A 20012-nucleotide genomic window follows, 5' to 3' on the forward strand; every position below is an offset into this window, starting at 1 on the left:
TTATTACAACAAGTACAAACTCAGAAACATAAAAGAAGCTAATGAGTAGCTACCTACAAGCCTGGAGTCCTGGTACCTCTCATACATCGGTGTGAATGCTTCTCTCTCATATACTACATGTGGCACTGTTCTAGAACAATTTATTACTTTGTTGGTAAAGGCTGTAACACGGTGAAAGCCAATGGGCAATTCATAAAGTCTCGCCAGAAGTGTCCTAATTTCTCTGTCAGACAATGTTCTGCAACGAAGAGAGAAAAAAGTTTCATGTTCATGAACAATTTGATTGCTGAACAGCTAAAAGCACAAAATTAAAAGCACAAAAATTAAATTATTACCCTGACTGATCAGTGTCAAATATGTCAAATATCTCTGAAGCAGATCGCGACTTCTTTTCACTCATAAGAAAATAAAAGTAAGAGAAAGCATACTGCATATCATTTGCTCTACGTATCTTATGCGAAGAGGTCAAGAGCCATTCGTCCTGAAATCTGAAATAACCATAAATAACCATAAGGTACAATATTCACACAAAAAAATATATAATATGTGCTGCAACACTATATTTATTACCTTCTCTGCAAATCTTCCATTATCTTTTTATCTATGAGGTGAGGCATATGTGCAGGAACTTTTCGCACCTCAAAACCAAATTCCTTGCTATAAAGGCGATTTACGTAGAGCAATGACCCAGCAAACGAGTCTCTAAGCACCTTTCGAGATATTCCGTAAGGTGTTCGATAAACACGTAATTGGTTGTAATTCTGTTTCTCGTGAGGAAATTCTGTGACACTCATGCCATTAACACGCTCCAGAAATGCCTTTCTTGGTTTAGAAGCATTAGGAATAATTTTTTCAACATTAGTTCTGTCCCATCTGTGGTATTTTCCATAATTTTTCCTGTTTTGTTTGATCATATCTTTCACGATTTTCCTCAAAGATGACTGGCGTCTGGTTTTGTGAGAACTTCCGTCCGCGTTTTTCACATGTCTGGTTTCATCTGCAAGTTGAAAGTTATCATCAATGGAGTTTGGCTTCCTATTGATAGAACTGACAAATTTGCCCACATACTTGGTAGCAAATGTTCTAGTGCTGTTATAGTCATTAACATCAACCTCTTTGTTTACATCAGGAACACTTGAGAATCGACCAGTACCAAGTGACACACTGTTATCTGGTGTCAGCGGTCCTACAGTTTCATTAGAACCAACAGGAAATTTGGTGACTGAATCATGTGACAATGTTCTGTCATAGTTATAATGGAATTTATAGTTAGTTTGGCGACTTACAGAAACATGAGGAGCTGTAGATGATGATGCTACAGGTTCAGTATATTCATTATTTTCTTCAACACTGTTAATTGCACTGAGAGTATTTTCTGTAAGTGTTTCTCTTTCTGAGGTGTTAAAAAGTTGAGCTACTGAATCCTCCTGGCGACTTCCTTCTTTCCTATCCATGTCATCAAAAAAGTTTATGTGCTTGAATGGATTGTCATTATTGTCTTCAAAATTGAGCTGACTGTCAAATCCTTCATCATTGAAAGCATCCATGCTCTGGTTGTTCTCATCATACATTTCCACGCCACCATTACTTCCGGCATCTCCATTTCCGAGATCGCAGTCGCCACCGTCATAAAAGCAGTCTGAAGTGTTACATGCAACATCACAGGAGCCATCATTGATGTAAGACCATGGACATAAAACTGAACAGTCTGGAACTGACCATGAGAAGTATACCTGAAAAGTAATTTTGCATTTTGTCAAACAAACAGAATGAAAAACAGATTTGTAAACAATGTAGTTATGCTTATCTTTCAGATAAACTATTACAAACTGAAATGGGAAAAAGAGCTGATTCTGTAATTATATGGAGGAAAGAATTAAGCCATAAATAAGCAATGAATACATCATTTGTTTACAAATGTACCAACTCTGAAATGGTAAATGTAATATTCACCTTCAGTGCTGCACTGTACTGTGTGTCTCAATTGTGGTGTGTACGATAATATGGTCTGACAGAGAAGAAGTGGTGACATGTAACCACCAGCATTTAGGAAAGTCAATGTGTACAAATAATGGCAATATGGCAATATGCCATTAATCTTATAAAAATATTTATGAACCTTATATATAAAAACAAAGATGAGGTGACTTACCGAACAAAAGCGCTGGCAGGTCGATAGACACACAAACAAACATATGTCTGCTTGTGTCTGTATGTGTGGATGGATATGTGCGTGTGTGCGAGTGTATACCTGTCCTTTTTTCCCCCTAAGGTAAGTCTTTCCGCTCCCGGGATTGGAATGACTCCTTACCCTCTCCCTTAAAACCCACTTCCTTTCGTCTTCCCCTTTCCTTCCCTCTTTCCTGATGAGGCAACAGTTTGTTGCGAAAGCTTGAATTTTGTGTGTATGTTTGTGTTTGTTTGTGTGTCTATCGACCTGCCAGCGCTTTTGTTCGGTAAGTCACCTCATCTTTGTTTTTATATATAATTTTTCCCACGTGGAATGTTTCCTTCCATTATATTGATATTTATGAACCTTAGTAGACAGTTGCAGCTGAGGATGTTGCCCAGCTTTTAAGTTTACTGTCAGTTCTGGAAAGTAAAAATCCATACAATTTTTTTTTAAAGTAACAGTTTGTAACCACATGAAAACTTGAAAGCCGATGCAAATCAAATGAAAATTCCCAAGCCTCACTACTGATGTAAAACAAACTGAGTTCACTGGATAACAACACATTGAATTAAGGAGTTGTTTAACTGTCATTGCCCTGTGTACCAATATCCACTAGTTTTACAAATTATCTGAAGATCTAGATTTGGGTATTGAAAAGTTTTGTTAATTACATAGCATGTAGCACAGTGTGTCATAAAGCTAAATTATAACTACTAGGTGTACAACTTTGCTTCCGCCATTTTTTCCCCACCATTTGAGGCTTTAATGAAACAAAATTGGTTACACATGTACCATTCAAAGAATTTTCCATCGCTGGCCACTACTTTCTCCCATCTTCTGGGCAGTGTGCGTATTCTGCATCGAAAAAATTGTTCATCTTTTGAAGCGATCCACAAATCGATCCAATTTATGACTTCTTCATGAGATCGGAAGTGTTGGTCAGCCACACCATGCACCATTGATTTGAACAGGGGGAGCAATGTCTGGAGAACACGGTGGGTGGGGTAGGACTTCCCATTTAACATTTCCAAGCACATTTTGACATCTTTTTCAACATGGGTTCGAGCACTGTCATGCTGCAAAATCCCTTTATCGTGCCTCTCGCCGTATTGTGGCCATTTATCTTTTAACACTCTGCTGAAACGCATTATTTGCATATGATAACAAGCATCTGTTGTTGTTTCACTTGGCTTTAATACCTCATAGACACAATGATGAGCTGGTCCCACCAAATGCAAATCTTGGAGCCATGAATATTCGATGTGGAAGCACGGTCAGGATATCCCCACGATTTTTTGCCTTTAAGGTTATCGAATTGAACCCATTTTTCATCCCTGGTCACAATGCAATGCAGAAATCCCTTCACTTCTTGCCTCTGAAGCAACTGTTCACAAACACACAAATGCCTTTCAACATCTCTCAGTTTCAGCTCACATGGGACCCAAGTTCCTTCTTTCTCAATCATGCCTATAGCCTCAAGACATTTTGGAATGGCTCACTGTGCCACTCCCACTAATTACACCAATTCTTCCAGAGCTTTACGCAAGTCTTCACTCAGCGATGACTCCAATTCTGCATTTTCGAAAACATTCTCTCTTCCACCACTATGCCGGTCTACGGCATTAAAATTACCGTTCTTGAAGTGTTGAAACCACTCACGACACATTCTTTCACTTACAGTGTCCTTACCATATGTACTTGAGAGCATTCAATGAGACTCAGCCACTGTTTTCTTCATACTGAAACAAAATAGTAACACTTCCCACAAATGACGAGAATTAGGCTCGTAAAGTGACATTTTCAATCGAGAACAACTTTATGATGCAGACACAAATCGGCTAATGTTCGAATGAGGTTGTGTTGACCGAGGTAGAAGCTAACTGTCTGATGTGTGCAATCTGTTTCTTTTGACCACAACTTACCGTTGTCGCAATCTATAGGCAAATGGAGGAAAAAAAGTTGTACACCTTGTAGTAATGTATTATAAACAGGACTCAACATTCACAGATTTAAGTAAATATTGTCTTTCAAAAATATCACTGTAATTAAGTGAATACTAAAATTACTGTAGATGTAGAGCAGCTTTGCAGTAAATATAGTAGGACTGAGGAGGCAGCAGCTCTCTCACTAATTTGTTGCTGTTGTGGTCTTCAGTCCCAGGAGAGGTTTGATGCATCATATTACTCTATCTTGTGCAAGCCTCTTATCTCTGGAAAACTACTCCAATTTACATCCTTCTGAGCCTTTTTACTGTATTCATCACTTGGTCACCCTCTACAATTATTACCCCTCGCCTCAGAATGTGTCCTACCAACCAATCCCTTCTTCTAGTCAGGTTGTGCCACAAATCTCTCTTCTCCCCAGTTTTACTCCGTACCTCCTCATTAGTTACGTGATCTACCCATCTAATCTTCAGCATTCTTCTGATGCACCTCATTTCAAAAGCTTCTATTCTCTTCCTGACTATACTGTTTATCATATTTATTTCACTTCCATACATAGCTACAATCCATGCAAACAATTTTAAAAAAAAAACTCTTTCTCACATTTAAATCAATATGTCATTTTGATATTAACAAATTTTTTTCTTCAGTAATAATTTTCTTACCATTGCCATTTACATTTTATATCCTCCCTACTTCGGCCATCATTAGTTATTTTTCTGCCCAAATAACAAAACTCATCTACTACTTTAAGTGTCTCATTTGCTAACCTAAATTTCTCAGCATCACCCGATATAATTTGGCTACATTCTATCATACTTGTTTTGCTTTTCTTTGTGGTCATCTTCCATCCTTTCGAGAGGTTTTCGAACTTCAAAGTTTTTATTTCGTCTCCCTGCACTTTACTTCTTAATCCAAATTTTTCTTTTGTCTTCTTTAATGCTTGTTCAATGTACAGACTGAATAATACTGACGATAGGCTACAACTGTGTCTCACTCCCTTCTCAACCAACACTTCTATTTCACGCTCCTCGACTCTAACTCCAATCTGGTTTCTGTACAAATTGTAAATAGCCTTTTGCTCCCTGTGTTTTACCCCTGCTACCTTCAGAATTTCAAAGAGAGTATTCCACTCATCAGTGTCAAAAGCTTTCCCTAAGTCTACAAATGCTGTAAATGCAGGTTTGCCTTTCCTTAACCTATCTTCTACAGTAAGTCTTAGTGACATCGTTGCCTCACATGTTCCTACATTTCTTTGGAATCCAAACTGATCTTCCATAAAGTCAGCTGCTACGAGTTTTTCCATTCATCTATATTGAATCTGTGTTAGTATTTTGCAACCATCACTTTATATTAAACTGATAGTTCAGTAATATTCACACCTGTCAATACATGTTTTCTTTGGAATTAGCATTATTATATTATTCTTGAAGTGTGAAGATCTTTTGCCTGTCTCATACATTTCTATTGGGCCTTGTCTTTTTACCTATTTGATCCTCTGCTGAATTCACTATTTCATGAATGAGATTTTCACTCTGCAGAGGAGTGTGTGCCAATATGAAACTTCCTGGCAGATTAAAGCTGAGTGCCGGACCGAGACTCGAACTTGGGACCTTTGCCTTTCACGGGCAAGTGCTCTACCAACTGAGCTACCCAAGCACGACTCACTCCCCGTCCTCACAGCTTCTGTAAAGTTTGGAAGGTAGGAGACGAGGTATTGGCAGAAGTAAAGCTGTCAGGATGGGGCGTGAGTCGTGCTTGGGTAGCTCAGTTGGTAGAGCACTTGCCCATGAAAGGCAAAAGGTCCCGAGTTCGAGTCTCGGTCCGGCACACAGTTTTAATCTGCCAGGAAGTTTCACTATTTCATCTCTCAAAAGATACCCATTCATCATCTACTGCATTTCCTTCCCCTGTTCTAGTTAGTTGTTGCCCAATGCTCCCTCTGAAACTCTCAACCTCTGGTCTCTCAAACTATAAAGGTCCCATCTCCTTTATTTTCTACCATTTTGCAGTTTCTTTAGTTCTAATTTACAGTTCACATCCAATACATTGTGGTTAAAGTCCACATCTGCCGTTGGAAATGTCTTACAGTTTAAAATCTGGTTTCGACATCTCTGTCTTGCCATTATATAATTTATCTAAAACCTTATGGTGTCTTCAGGTCTCTTCCACATACATGATTCTCAAACTGAGTATTAGCTATGATTAAATTATGCTCTGTGCAAAGTTCTTCCTGGACGCTTCCTCTTTCATTCTTTTCCCCCAGTCCATATTCATCTATATTTTTCCTTCTCTTCCTTTTCCTGCTGTCAAATTCCAGCCCCCATCACAATTAAATTTTTCTCTCCCTTAGGTATCTAAATAATTTCTTTTATCGCATCATACATTTCTCCAATCTCTTCACCATCTGCAGAGCTAGTTGGCATATAAACTTGCACTACTGTGGTGGGTGTTGACTTGTGTCTATCTTGGCTACAATAATGTGTTCACTGTGCTATCCACAGTAGCTTACCCACATTCCTGTTTTCTTATTCATTATTAAACCTACCCCAGCACAGCCCCTTTCTGATTTTGTATTTATAACTCTGTGACACCTGAACAGATGTTATGTTTCTCCTGCCACTTAACTTCACTAATTTCCTCTATATCTAACTTCAACATAATCATTTCCCTTTTTAAATTTTCTAACCCACCTACGTGATTAAGGGATCTAATCTTCCACACTCTGATCCATAGAACACCAATATTGTTTCTCCTGATGACAACATCCTCCTCAGTAGTCCCCCCCCCTCCCCTCTCCCCTCCCCCCAACAATCCAAATGGGCGACTATATTTTACCTACAGAATATTTTACCCAAAATTTAACCATAGAGTAGAGCTGCACGCCCTCCGAAAAATTATGGCTGTACTTTCCCAATGCTTTCAGCTGTTTGCAGTAGCAGCACAGTAAGGCTGTTTTAGTTGATGCTACCAGGCTACACCAGTCAATCATCCAGACTGTTGCCCCTGCAACTACTGAAAAGGCTGCTACCCCTCTTCAGGAACCACACGTTTGTCTGGCCTCTCAATAGATACCCTTCAGTTATGGCTGCACCGGCAGTATGGCTATCTGTATCACTGAGGCACACGAGCCACCCAACCAATGGCAATGTCCATGGTTCATGCAGGCCAGCTTACTAATTTAATCAATTAACAGCATTAAGCAGTACAGTGATACTTTATTGTTAATACAAAATAAGTTACTATGTTTTCTTGTCTTCTGTTTATGTATATCTTGATTCATTCCACATTTCTGAAGATAGTTATTCTTGGTGAGATCCTCAGAACTTAATTAATTAATTAATTAATTAATTAATTAATTGTCAGACCACTGAATAATGGCATGTGGTCTGAAAAAGTGGAAACTGTGTTTCCTAACTGTTATCTATTATTACTTATTGTTTTAAGATGTACCTCGCTTGCTCACTTGAATTTTTTTTTCAAATTAAATGTCTATAAGATCACTTCTGTCAACTTTGAGACAATATGTTTTGCAAGTGTTAAGCTTTACTGTGTCAATAGTCATCAGCTTCATTCCTAAAACTCACTAGACAGATGCACTCTTAAGTCTGACAACACTCTGTAGCTACCATAGCTGGTACGTGTGTCCAATTGCAGAGGATGAAAACAGTTCAGGATGTCCGTCACTAATCTCATAATAGTCTAAAGCAGATTTCCTGGGCCATCACTTCTGATCCTGGTACTGATGACTCCTATGAAAAAAAAAAAACTTTTTTGTACATCACTTGTCACTCTGTATTATTCTTGTCTTCTATTTATTAATCAGCTACTTCGAAAAAGTTATGACTTCCCAAAATCATGCCCTATAATTAGGTCCACTCTATCTGACACCTAGAATAGCTTTTCATCAACCCCCGCAACCTCGAAAATATCCTGGTCAGACCCTATGCTCCTGTGTACCACATGTTATGTTAGTACCACTCACCTTTCTACACTGGTACGACACCTACCAAGACTGGCAAACAATATCCTGTTGCAGAGTATACTCTACAATATGAAAATCCTGACCTCAGTGCCTGTTTCACCACATGTGCCACCTGGATTCTCTTTCTTGAGACCAGTTTCTCAGCAACTCTGCAAGTCGGAACTAGTTCACAACGTGTTCTTGGTTCTTGCCACCCGCCTGGCCTAAATTTACATTAATTTCTTTGGTTTCAGCATTTCTTTTCAGTAACAATTTCTTTTTTTCACTCTCATTTAGTCTTCTGTATATCTTTTATTTTCTGACCTGTCTTTTTCTTCCCTGCCCCCAATTCCCCTGTATATCACACATAATGCACTTAACTTTCAGATCTTATTAACTGTTGCACAATATTTCTTCAGTAATCTCTGCCTTGCTTACTACCATATTTTCCACCTTTTAACTCTCAGGTTTTCAAATCTTGTCCAGTGCAGTCCTCAGAAATCAATCTTTCCCTCTCATCCCATCCAGTAATGCTCCCCTGACATGGATTTTGGGATGACTGTTTAGTAACTGTACCCATTTCCTAAATCTAGCCAGTCCTTTTCCTTCATCCTTCTACATTCCCCTTCAACCGTCCTGCCACTGATTCCAAGAGCTTGCAAATTTACCTAACTTTTCTACACGTTTTCTCTTGCCGCTCCCTGGTGAGCAGATTTGTTATTCATCCAGTTCTTTTATATTTGCAAAAATAAATATGAGGTGTTACTTGTTAGTTACATCTGACATATTGTTGCTATGCTCTGAAGTCATTATCAGGATTGAGGTACTCATTTTACACCTTTTTTTCTGCTGCAAACGTATTGTCTATGTTTCTTCGTAATGGATGGTTCTCTACTTTCTAAGTTGAATTCACTATTTTTTTTACACGGCTTTCTTGCCACCTAAAACACTTTTATTATTCTTTCAATGACACCATTCTATTGCTGCAGCTGAGTCACATCAAATGGGTGAGCCATTTCCTAGTTTTGATCCATGCTGAACAACTTCTTCCGTCATTTATTATATTGTCACCACTACTTACGCACGTTCAGACCCTATATTCGATTAACCATTCCTATATAACATCTTCCAGGTATGGCACAATAGAATAAGTGCTGAGACTTCAATGGCAGAGATGGAGACCATCAGAATGGCTTAGCTAGTGGAGGAAGCAACCCTGCTTTCAGGGGTAATATTAAAGCTCAAGATACATAAACACTAACAGGTCAGGGCTGACTGCAAAGACGTTTGTTTGTTCTCCACGTCTGGGGTGTCCTAAAATGAACTCTGTGGCTTACAACCTCAGTTTTACCTCTAGGAATGGGCTGTGCCCACCCTCTAAGCTGGGTTTCAACTTCTGACATGATGGAAACAGAGTAAAGACTACTTGAAGAGGTAACTGGGGATACAAATCCTCTTTTTACCAGCATGAGCAGTGCAGCCCAGGTTATCAGATCGAGGAAAACCTGAAACATCTGTGAAGGAAAGTCTGCACTTCCCAGAATGTTAAGAAAGAAATATGTCCTGAATGAACATGTGCTTGGAATCATGAACACCAGCATGCTCCTTTTTTAAAAAAAGTGGCTGATCAATTTTCTAAGAGAGAAACACTTTGCAAGAGGCCAGATACCTGGACAGAAACCCAACAGATTCAGAAAAGTACAGAATCTATAAGAGAACACCAGTGGTAAAAAGTACCTGAAACATAATGATTCTAGATTCAGCCTTTGTAAAAGAAGAATAGAGCTGAACCCATCATCAGTTTTATGTTACTAGCAGTGGAGATTCAAAAAATAGCAAGAGAAATCATGAAAAAGTGGATGACTTTTGGGAAACTCTCAAAGATGCAGCATCTACAATCCCTCATCATTGTATTAAAATCTTGCTTGGTGACTTCAGGCTTAAGTGGATTGGTTGGTTGATTGGTTGCTTAAATGGACTGAACTACTAAGTCAGCAGTCTCTCTGTCCTTGAAGAGACAGGTCTCTACAACTGCAGATCAAAGAGAGCCTACTGCACAAAACACAGGGGAAGAAAACCTGCTGAGGTAAGGGTCAAAAAGAAGAAATAGTGACAGGAAAAAAGAAGGGCAAGCACAAGGTGCTCCATCTAGAGAGCAGCCAGAATCCCCTGAAAGCAGAGTGCAATCAGGTGGCATATATCCCCCAGCCCCCCACAACTTATCAGTGGTACTCTACTGCAAGACTGCCTTGGAAAGACTGACAACACAGACAGGGGAAGAGAAGCATAGACAAAGTCCAACAGACCACCCAAGAGGAGCGAAGGGGAAAGGGGGGGGGGGGGGGGGGGGAGAGAAAAGAAGAGTAGAATAGCATGTAGGATGAAGACCGGACTGGACCACCAAGCCCAGACAGCTCCAGCCCAGTCTGGGCACAGAAGGCCAGTGTTCTGCCAAACCCTCAATGGGCTGATAAGGTTAAGTGGTCCTCCCTTACAGAGAGTGGTAAAAGCACACTTCATAAATAAAACCAAGTCAGTTGCTGAGGTATCGTCTCCTAATAGCAGGGATAGCAAGTGAGAGAGATTAAGAGTCCACGGCAGGGCAGCTATGTTGGGACAGTCTAGCAAAATGTGGATCAGCGTCAAATGGGAACCGCAATGACAGTCTGGTGGTTCTTGCCACAGAGGATACGACCATGAGTCACCCAAGTACCGCCGATGCGGAGCCGACAAAGGACGGTAGAGTCCTAGTGAGAGGCCTGCACAGAGCACCTCCACAGATTCATACTCTCCTTCATTGCCCACAGTTTACTTCATGACGTCAGGGTAATCCATTCCGTATTCCAGATTCCTAAAACTTTATGGTGTAACACCAATCAGAGGTCTGATTTTGGAATACTGATCTGAAGAGTCAGTTTACTGGAAGCCTGTTTGGCCAGGCCATCAGCAAGTTCAATCCACAGGGTCCTGATGTGTGTGGATCCTGATGTGGCCTGGAGTCCAGACCAAAGTCGCTGATCATCAATACTGTTCAAGCACATACACGGAATACTGGATAGCAATGATCAGGAGTGGTGAGGGTAGCACTGCTCGACAGGTTGCAAACTACTCAAGGAGTCACTGCAGATGAGAAAGGACCCACCAGTGCAGGAAGGGGTATGCTCAAGCACATAAGAGAGGCTACCAACTCCCAAGTGAAAGCATCCGACAAGGAGAGCAGTTCAGTATATCCCACAGGAGTATGAGCAAAGCCAACATGACCAGCAACCATTCAGTGCAGACAAATTATGGGATGCACCTAGGACGAAGAAAAATTGGCGGCAGAGGGCCTCGGAATGTTCCGAGTCTTTCGAACCGTGTGAGAGGTCAAGATGAAGCTGCGGTCGAGGGATGCACCGTGGAGGTGTAACAGAACTGGATCCAGAGGAGAGGCGGAAGAGGAAACAACTGAAGGCCAGAGAGGATAGACTGGATGCAGATTGCAATTGTAATCACCTTGAGGGCCGCCAATGCGGGAGATGGGTTATTGTGTTTGGAAGGAGGAGACGGTAGTTTAGATGCTTCGGGGAGCTGCGGACACAGGCAGCATCACTGACACGCTGTTGTTGGCACTTGATCCGCAATGGAGAGACCCTAGTCTCCACGAGTAAACTGTTCACAGGTCAAGTTCGAAAGGCTCCTGTCACAAGTCGAATCCTGCAGTGGCGTGTGAGGTCCAGTATCCGCCATGCCAAACCATACGCCAGACTCCCATAATCAAAGTGGGATTGTACCAGGGCTTTGTAAAGCTGCAGAAGAGTAATGCAGTCTAAACCCTAGCTGGTGTTATTCAGGCAGTGAAGTGTATTAAGATCCTTAAGCTGGCGAAGATGCGTATTACGCGTCAACCGAGACTCAAAGACCAGTCCTAAAAAAGCGATAAGTGTAAACAAAATTGAGTAGCTGGTAATTCAGATAAACTTCCGGTCGTGGGTGAATGGTACAATGTTGACAGAAATGCAATACGCTAGTCTTGGCAGTGGAAAATGAAAATCCATGTGTGACAGCCCATGCCTGCACCTTTAGTAAGGTGCTTTGCAGTTGACATTCAGTGACACACACACACTAAATGAGGAATATTAGGGGCAAAAGTCATCAGCATACAAGTAGGGTGATACTGAGGACCCCACAGCTGCTGCTAGACCATTGATGGTGACTAGAAAGAGAGGGACACTCAGTACAGAGCACTGTGCGACCACGTCTTGAGTAATGAGGCTACTGGGGGAAGCATGAGCTTGAACCCGGAACATATGGTGCAACAGGTAGTTCTGTACAGAAATTGGGAGAAGATCCCAAAGACCACACTCCCGTAAGGTAGCAAGGATGTGGTGTCACCATGTGGTCAACGAAGAGAGCTTTAAGGTGTTGACATCAGGCAAAAGCAGTTCAGATGGCAGACTCCAGGTAAACCAGATTATCAGTAGTGGAATTTCCTTCGCGAAAACCATCCCGGGACGGACATAGAAGACCCCAGCACTTTAGGAGCCAACACAGCTGCTGGCTCACCGTGCATTCAAGCAGCTTACAGAGAACATTAAAAAGACTAATTGGGATTTTTTTGTTATGGTTTTAGGTTTAGGGCACAAAACTACTACGGTCATTAGCGCCCAGTCTGTGACTTAGGAAAATGTAAAGAAACCGAACTGGAAACCAGCAGTAATGGGAGCGAAACTCAAAAAAGTGGGGAAACTAAAAACAGAAGGAAAGCTTAAAAAACTACTATAGAAGGGGGGTTGTTTGTCCCCAAAAAGAGCTTCAAATCTCACTGGCACTAATAAACTTGAGAACGCGATCGGCTGAGCGCTTGTCATCTGCTAATATTAGGGGCACTCAAGTAAAAGGTGTCTCACCGTCCACAGTTGAGGGCAGTGGGGACAAAGTGGGGGAGGATCGCCACTTAAAAGATCTCGATGGCTAAAAAGACACTGCGTATCCGGAGTCTAGTTAAAATTACCTCCTCCCGACGATGAGTTCGAGAGGAAGAGGTCCAAGCACAGGGAAGAGCTTTCACGTCCCGCAGTTTATTATTGGGAAGTGTCGACCAATGTGCTTGCCATAAAAGAGCAACATGACGACATAAAACACTCCGTAGATCGGCGAAGGGAATCCTGCGAATAGGTGGCTGAGGAAGAGAGACTGCAGCCTTGGCCGCTATATCGGCCGCCTCATTACCACAGATGCCAACATGTCCTGGGATCCAGAGGAATGCCACACAGACCCCCCCCCCCCCCCCCCCCCCAAGTGGAGCAATTGGAGGCAGTCCTGAATCCCATGGACCAGACGGAGTACAGGGTAGAGAGTGTGGAGACTGAGGAGAGAGCTGAGCGAATCTGAGCAGATAACATACTATATCTGCTGATGGTGACGGATGTATTGGACAGACTGGAGAACAGCGTAAAGCACTGCAGTAAAAACCGAACACTGGTCGGGAAGCCGAAAACGATTACAGGTGTTGCCAACAATATAGGCACTCCCAACACCAAACGATGTTTTTGAGCCACCAGTGTAAATAAATGTGGCATCCTTCACTTGTGCACACAGAGCACCAAATGCCCGACGATAAACAAGAGAAGGGGTACCATCCTTGGGAAACTGACAAAGGTCACGGAGCAGGCAGGTCCGGGGCCGGAGCCAAGGTGGTGCTGTACCCCAAGTTGTCAAGAAAGTTTTAGGGAAATGGAAGGAAAGAGAACGTAGCAGTTGACAGAAGCGGACTCCTGGTGGTAGTAGAGAGGAAAGGCGGCCTGCATTCCCTAAATCCCAGGAAGCATCGAAAAAAACGTCATGGAACAGATTAGCAGGCATGAAGACAGATAACGACTCAGAAGGACAGCTCGCCGATTGGGCAGCGGAGGTTCAGCAGTCTCAGCATAAAGGCTTTCCACAGGGCTGGTGTAAGAAGCTCCAGACGTTAAACATAATCCACTGTGGTGGACACAGTCGAGACGCTGAAGAATAGACGGCCGAGCAGAGGAGTAAACTATGCTTCCATAGTCCATTTTCGATTGCACTAAGGTGCAATAGAGGGGGAGAAGGACTACTTGCCCCGCTCCCCAGGAGTACCATTCAGGACACAGAGGGTGTTGAGGGATCACAGACAGCAAGCCGAAAGATAGGAAACGGAGGACCAGCACAGTTTTCTGTCAAACATAAGACCCAAGAATTTAGTGAAGTCCGCAAACAGAAGGTTGACAAGGCCCAGATGTAAAGAAGGTGGAAGAGATCTGTATGACACCAACAATTGACACAAACGGTCTTACTCGGAGAAAAGCGGAAGCTGGTTTCAATGCTCCATGAGTGGAGGCGATCGAGACATCCTTGAAGACGTCGTTCAAGAAGGCTGGTCCATTGAGAGCTGCAGTAGATTGCAAAATCGTCCACAAAGAGGGAGCCTGAGGCATCAGGAAGGAGACAATCCATAATTGGATTTATGGCAATGGCAAACAGTACAAAACTTAGCACACAGCCCTGGGGTGCCCGGTTTTCTTGGGAGAAAGTAGTGTTCACCCACACTTTGAATGTGCGCTCTGCCATAAATTCACAAAGAAGAAGGGGCAGCCGACCTCGAAAGCCCCAAGAGAACAGTGTGCGGAGGATGCCTGTCCTCCAACACGTACCGTATGCTCTCTCCACATCAAATAATATTGCTACTGTTTGGCGTTTCCTGAGAAAATTGTTCATGATATACGTGGAGAGAGCAACAAGATGGTCAACTGTAGAACGACACTTTCAGAAACCGCATTGGGCAGGTGTTAAAAGACTTCGGGACTCCAGCCACCAGGCTAAACAGCAATTCACCATACGCTCCAAAACCTTACGTACACTACTCGTGATGAAAATGGGACAATAGCTGGAGGGGAGATGTTTGCCCTTTCACGGTTTCGGAACAGGAACAACGATAGCTTCCCACCATCTTCTGGGAAATGTACTGTCGGTCTAAATTTGATTATAAAGGCGAAGGAGGTAACGCAGACTATGTTATGATAAATGCAGCTAAATTTGGATGTGGATACCATCCAGTCCTGTGTTACCGCATGGAGAAAATAGTATTATAGCTTTCGCGATTTTGACAGAAGAAAGCAAGAGGTCGCACTTCCGCTGCACGTTTCTTCGGGAGAAAAGCTGGCGGGTAATTTGAAGAGCTCGAAATCTTAGCAAAGCGTTGACCCAATGAGTTAGAAATTGCGCGGGGTCCACTAATAAATCATGTGCGACAGTGAGCTCAGAGACTGGGGAGAAACTAGGCGCGCCAGATAACCATTGAATCCGACTCCAAACTTCCGAGGAGGGAGTGAAGGTGTTAAATGAGCTAGCAAAGACGTCCCAGCTTGCCTTCTTGCTATCGCGAATGACGCGACGGCATCGCGCACGTAACTGCTTATAGCAGATACAGTTGGCCAAAGTAGGATGGTGGCGGAAAACGCAAAGAGCACCTCGCCGCTCACATATTGCGTCACGGCATGCCTTGTTCCACCAAGGAACTGGGGGGTACTGGGGCAAATCAGAGGTGCGAGGTATTGAACGTTCCGCAGCTGTAAGAATAAGTTCTGTAATATGAGTGACCTGACTGTCGACACTAGGAAAGTGACGGTCAATGAATGTTGCTAGACACAAAAAAAAGTGTCCAATCGGCTTGGGCACACTTCCAGCGTCTCAGGCGCGTAGATGGCAGTTGTGGCTGCAATCTAAGTACACAGGGAAAATGGTCACTTGAGTGTGTATCAGCAAGAGCAAACCATTCGAAGCGACGAGCTAGCGGAACAGTACCGACCGATAGGTCCAAATGAGAGAAATTTGTTGTGGAGGCTGACAAAAATGTAGGGTCCCCAGTGTTGAAGCAAACAAGATCTGCTTGGTGGAAGATGTCTATCGCTAGTGAGCCATGTGGACAAGGACGTGGAGATCCCCAAAGCGGGTGGTGGGCATTGAAGTCCCCAAGCAGCAAAAAGGGGGGCGGAAGCTGACCAAGAAGATGAAGGAGATCAGCTCTTGCCATTGGTGTGGGCGATGGAATGTATACAGTACAAAGATAGAAGGTGTAACCAGAAAGGGAAAGACGGACAGCGACAGCTTGGAATGAACTGTTTAATGGGATTGGGTGATAATGGACAGTATCATGGAGAAGAATGATGAGTCCTTCATGTGCTGGATTGCCTTCAACAAAGGGGAGATCAAATCGGACTGACTGAAAATGGGGGAAAACAAAGTGATCATGGGGACGTAGCTTTTTTCCTGAAGACAGAAGATGATCAGCGAGTAGGATCATAAGAGGATCGACAATTCATCCCAATTGGCTCAAATGCGGCAGATATTCCAATGGATAATGGACATAGGGTGGACAGAAAAGGGAAGAATGTGACCAAGGTTGCCCTCAACTCAACGACTGGTCAGAGCTTGCGACCGACAGCGTGGAACAGCATTCAGCCGAAGGTAGAAGATCCTGATCCATAGGTTGTTCAGGAGCAGCTCCTGCCACCAGCAATCGGCCGGTTGATCGGCCGCCAGCAGTGCGCCTCGGCGACACAGAAGACGGCCGAGGGCGGTTACCACCGGATGGTGCTGTAGATGAGACACGCCGTGGCGGAGAAGGAGAGGAACTGGGTTTCTTATTAGCCTTCTTGGAAACAGGAGGTTAAGATGAGGGAATGAGCCGCTGATCTTTAAAAATGGGGCAATCTCTAGAGGAAGCAGCACGGTCACCCATACAGTTGACGCAACGAGGGGATGGAGGTGGACAAGCACCCTCAGGGGCATCCTTGCCACACGTAACGCATTTGGCCGGATTGGAACAGGACTGGCTGTTATGATTGAACCGCTGACACCGATAGCGACGCGTAGGGTTTGGGATGTAAGGGTGAACGGAAATTATCTCATAGCCCACTTTCATGTTCGATGGAAGTTGAGCTCTGTCAAATGTCAAGAAGATAGTACGGGTTGGAACCAAGTCCCTGTCAACCCTTTTCACGACTTGATGAACAGCCGTTTACGCCCTGGGCAAACAGGTAGCTTTGAATTTCCTCATCGGACAATCCATCGATGGAGCGTGTATAAACCACCCTGTGTGATGAATTTAAAGTGTGGTGCGCTTCCACCCGGACAGGGAAGGTGTGTAGCAGAGAAGTTTGCAGCAATTTTTGTGGCTGGAGGGCACTGACTGCTTCTAACAACAAGGCGCCATTTTGTAATCGGGAACAAGACTTTACAGGACCCGCAATTGCATCCACACCTTTCTGAATAATGAAAGGGTTGACTGTGGGGAAGTCTTGACCTTCGTCCGATCGAGAAACAACGAGGAACTGTGGCACTGATGGAAGAATTGTCCGTGGCTGAGACTTATTTAACTTTCGCTTGTGAGCAGACATAGTAGATGATGAGGAAACCATTGCAGAAGAATCCCCCATGATTACCGGCGTCTCCGATGGCATGCTCCTCCCTTGTGGGGGCCCTCTCTGAGGGCACTCACACTTAGGTGACTGTTCACACATCAGGTCACACCTCCCGAGAAACGGATGGAGGGACCAATCGGCACTTTCGGAAGGTATCAGCTCAGGTAATGACCTCTCCCTGGGGCTGGCCGTTACCAGGGGGTATGTAGATGTCCTTCCTGTCTACCCAGGGTGGGGAATTACACGTTACCCCCGTCACCGGCTATGCGTGGGAATGCGTGGGTCGACCTTCAGACACGCACAGGGAGGAAAAAAGAGAAAGGGAGGAACAAAGAAAAGTAAAGGAAAGAAGAGAGGTCTCAAACGCCGCAGCGGAGAAAATGATAAAGAGAAGAGGTAAGGAAAAGAGAAGGACAAAGGAAGGACGAAGACTTGCCAGCAGAGAAAGCGAAGAAAAGAGACAGTTTTGAGTGTCCTTCTCCAGGCATAAGCACTAAACATACTCCCAGAGCGGGAGGAAGGGAAGGGAAGGGAAGAGGCGGTGGTGGTGGAGGGTGGGGGGGGGGGGGGGGGGGGGGGGGGAGGATGGGGAAGGATGGGGGATGGGGAAGGATGTGGAAAAGGTGGGTATGCACCCCAGAAAGGAAAGAAAAATGGTTCAAATGGCTCTGAGCACTATGGGACTTAACATCTGTGGTCATCAGTCCCCTAGAACTTAGAACTACTTAAACCTAACCAACCTAAGGACATCACACACATCCATGCCCGAGGCAGGATTCGAACCTGCGACCGTAGCAGTCCCGCGGTTCCGGACTGCGCGCCTAGAACCACTAGACCACCGCGGCCGGCGGAAAGGAAAGAGGGCCAGACTAGCTCGGGGTCCTGTGCTTGCTACACACGTATCCACAAAAGAATTGTGGACGCCCTGGGGGTAACAAATGTCCATCTCTAGAGGGTGCATACCCAGTTTCAGTAGCGGGACAATGACGCTTCCTCGCCATTGTGATGGGAACTTGGCATTGTACCAGATACAGTTAGATGTGGCAAGGGTATGACGCTATGATCCACTGGCAGGTACTTGATAATTTGGTTGTGGATACAGTCTGGCCCTGGGGCTCTATCAGGATGGTGGGCAAGAACACTGACAAATTCCCACTTACTGAATGGAGCATTACATGGACATACGTGATGTGTGGTAAAAGATAATTGCTTTCACTCCAACTGCTGTTTTAGGACACAAAAGGCAGGTCGATAATTTTCAGATGCTTAGGCTCGAGCATAGTGTAGAGCAAAATGTTCGGCGATGGCGTCTACAGTATGCCAGATACACCTGCAGGTTGTCTGGTGTCCACAGGGATGTCTGATCTTAACCCAAACCTGCGAAGGAGAGGTACGCTTCCATCTTTTTATTAGGTGGCAGACCCAGGCAAAAGCAGCTTAAAGATGCTCCATTCATGGGTGACGCTTAGGGTGTTGGAGAACCACCTACGATCTCGAATGGCCTCTGCGAATTCCAAGGACCACCAAGGTACTGTCTTCCACTGGGGAGGACCTGACAAAAAGGGAATTGCTAAATCGGCTGCTGAAGGAATTGCTGTAATCGTATTCTGGATTGCCTCATTGATATCTCCATGCAGCAAGAAGCCAAGCTCGACAGCAGACGTGAAAACATTCCAGTCAGCACTGTTGAGAGAGCCCATCCAGGCAGGTGTCCAGGGGCTGACATTGAGGGAGGGACGAAGAGATCTGGAAGTGGTCATTAGGGGGGTACAGGTGATCGTGGATCCCCAAGTGGACGGGTGGAAGAAGACAAGGCCTGCAAAATGGGAAGGTCTACTACTGAGAAGATTCCGTGCACCACACTGAAGTGTGTGAGGGTACCGTATTCAAGAGGCAATGTTTAAGTTGTGCCACTAAGTTTTCGAGGTCTGTACCGTGGCTAGTGAACATGGTTCCAGCCCACAAAGGGTTATGGATGTTGAAATCACCCAAGATTAGAAAAGGTGGGAGGGAGGAGCTGAGAAACCAATGCAAACAGTGTACTGTGAGACACTTCACCATCGGGAGGATGGTAACCGTGCAAATGGTAATATCCTGAAATGCCCTTACCTGAACAGCCACAGCCTCCAAAGGTGCACTAAGAGGCACGAGTTCACTACATAGAGCGTCTAGAACATGTGCGCAAACTCTACCCAACACCTTGTCATAGACAGCATGATTCTTACAATATTCCCGGTATCTATGAATGGCTGGGGTCTGCACTGCTGGAAACCAAATCTCCTGAATGGCAATACAGGAGGTAGGTGATGAGCTTAAAAGATGTCGTAGTTCACCCAGGTGGTGGAAAAAAACACTATGATTCCACTGGAGAATAATGTTCTCGGTGTACAGTGATGCCATAAAGGGACCAAGGGGAAGGTTAGGCCTTTGGGTGACCTGCTGCCAATGGTTGAGGGGTTACGGCATCATATTACACAGAGTTTTGGGTTCTGTTGTGTGGTGTGAAC

At 44.1% G+C, this 20012-nt stretch overlaps 1 protein-coding gene across 2 annotated transcripts in view; it reads right to left on the reverse strand.

Annotated features, from left to right (window-relative positions):
• The window catches only part of LOC124711841 (N-acetylglucosamine-1-phosphotransferase subunits alpha/beta-like), a 49313-nt gene that overhangs the window by 10205 nt on the left and 19096 nt on the right, over positions 1–20012 (reverse strand). Inside the window, exons 1-4 of one of the 2 annotated variants that reach the window (XM_047242066.1) lie at positions 7704–7804; positions 571–1733; positions 336–488; positions 58–238 (exon numbers count right to left, since the gene is read on the reverse strand). In XM_047242066.1, the coding sequence (XP_047098022.1) occupies positions 58–238; positions 336–488; positions 571–1571 (1335 nt within the window). In that variant the 5' untranslated portion in view covers positions 1572–1733; positions 7704–7804. Of the gene's footprint in view, positions 1–57; positions 239–335; positions 489–570; positions 1734–7703; positions 7805–20012 lie in introns of those variants that run through there. The other variant, XM_047242065.1, reaches the window with a different exon arrangement.

The sequence above is a fragment of the Schistocerca piceifrons genome, chromosome 8 (assembly GCF_021461385.2).
Source record: "Schistocerca piceifrons isolate TAMUIC-IGC-003096 chromosome 8, iqSchPice1.1, whole genome shotgun sequence".
NCBI classification, from domain to species: domain Eukaryota; kingdom Metazoa; phylum Arthropoda; class Insecta; order Orthoptera; family Acrididae; genus Schistocerca; species Schistocerca piceifrons.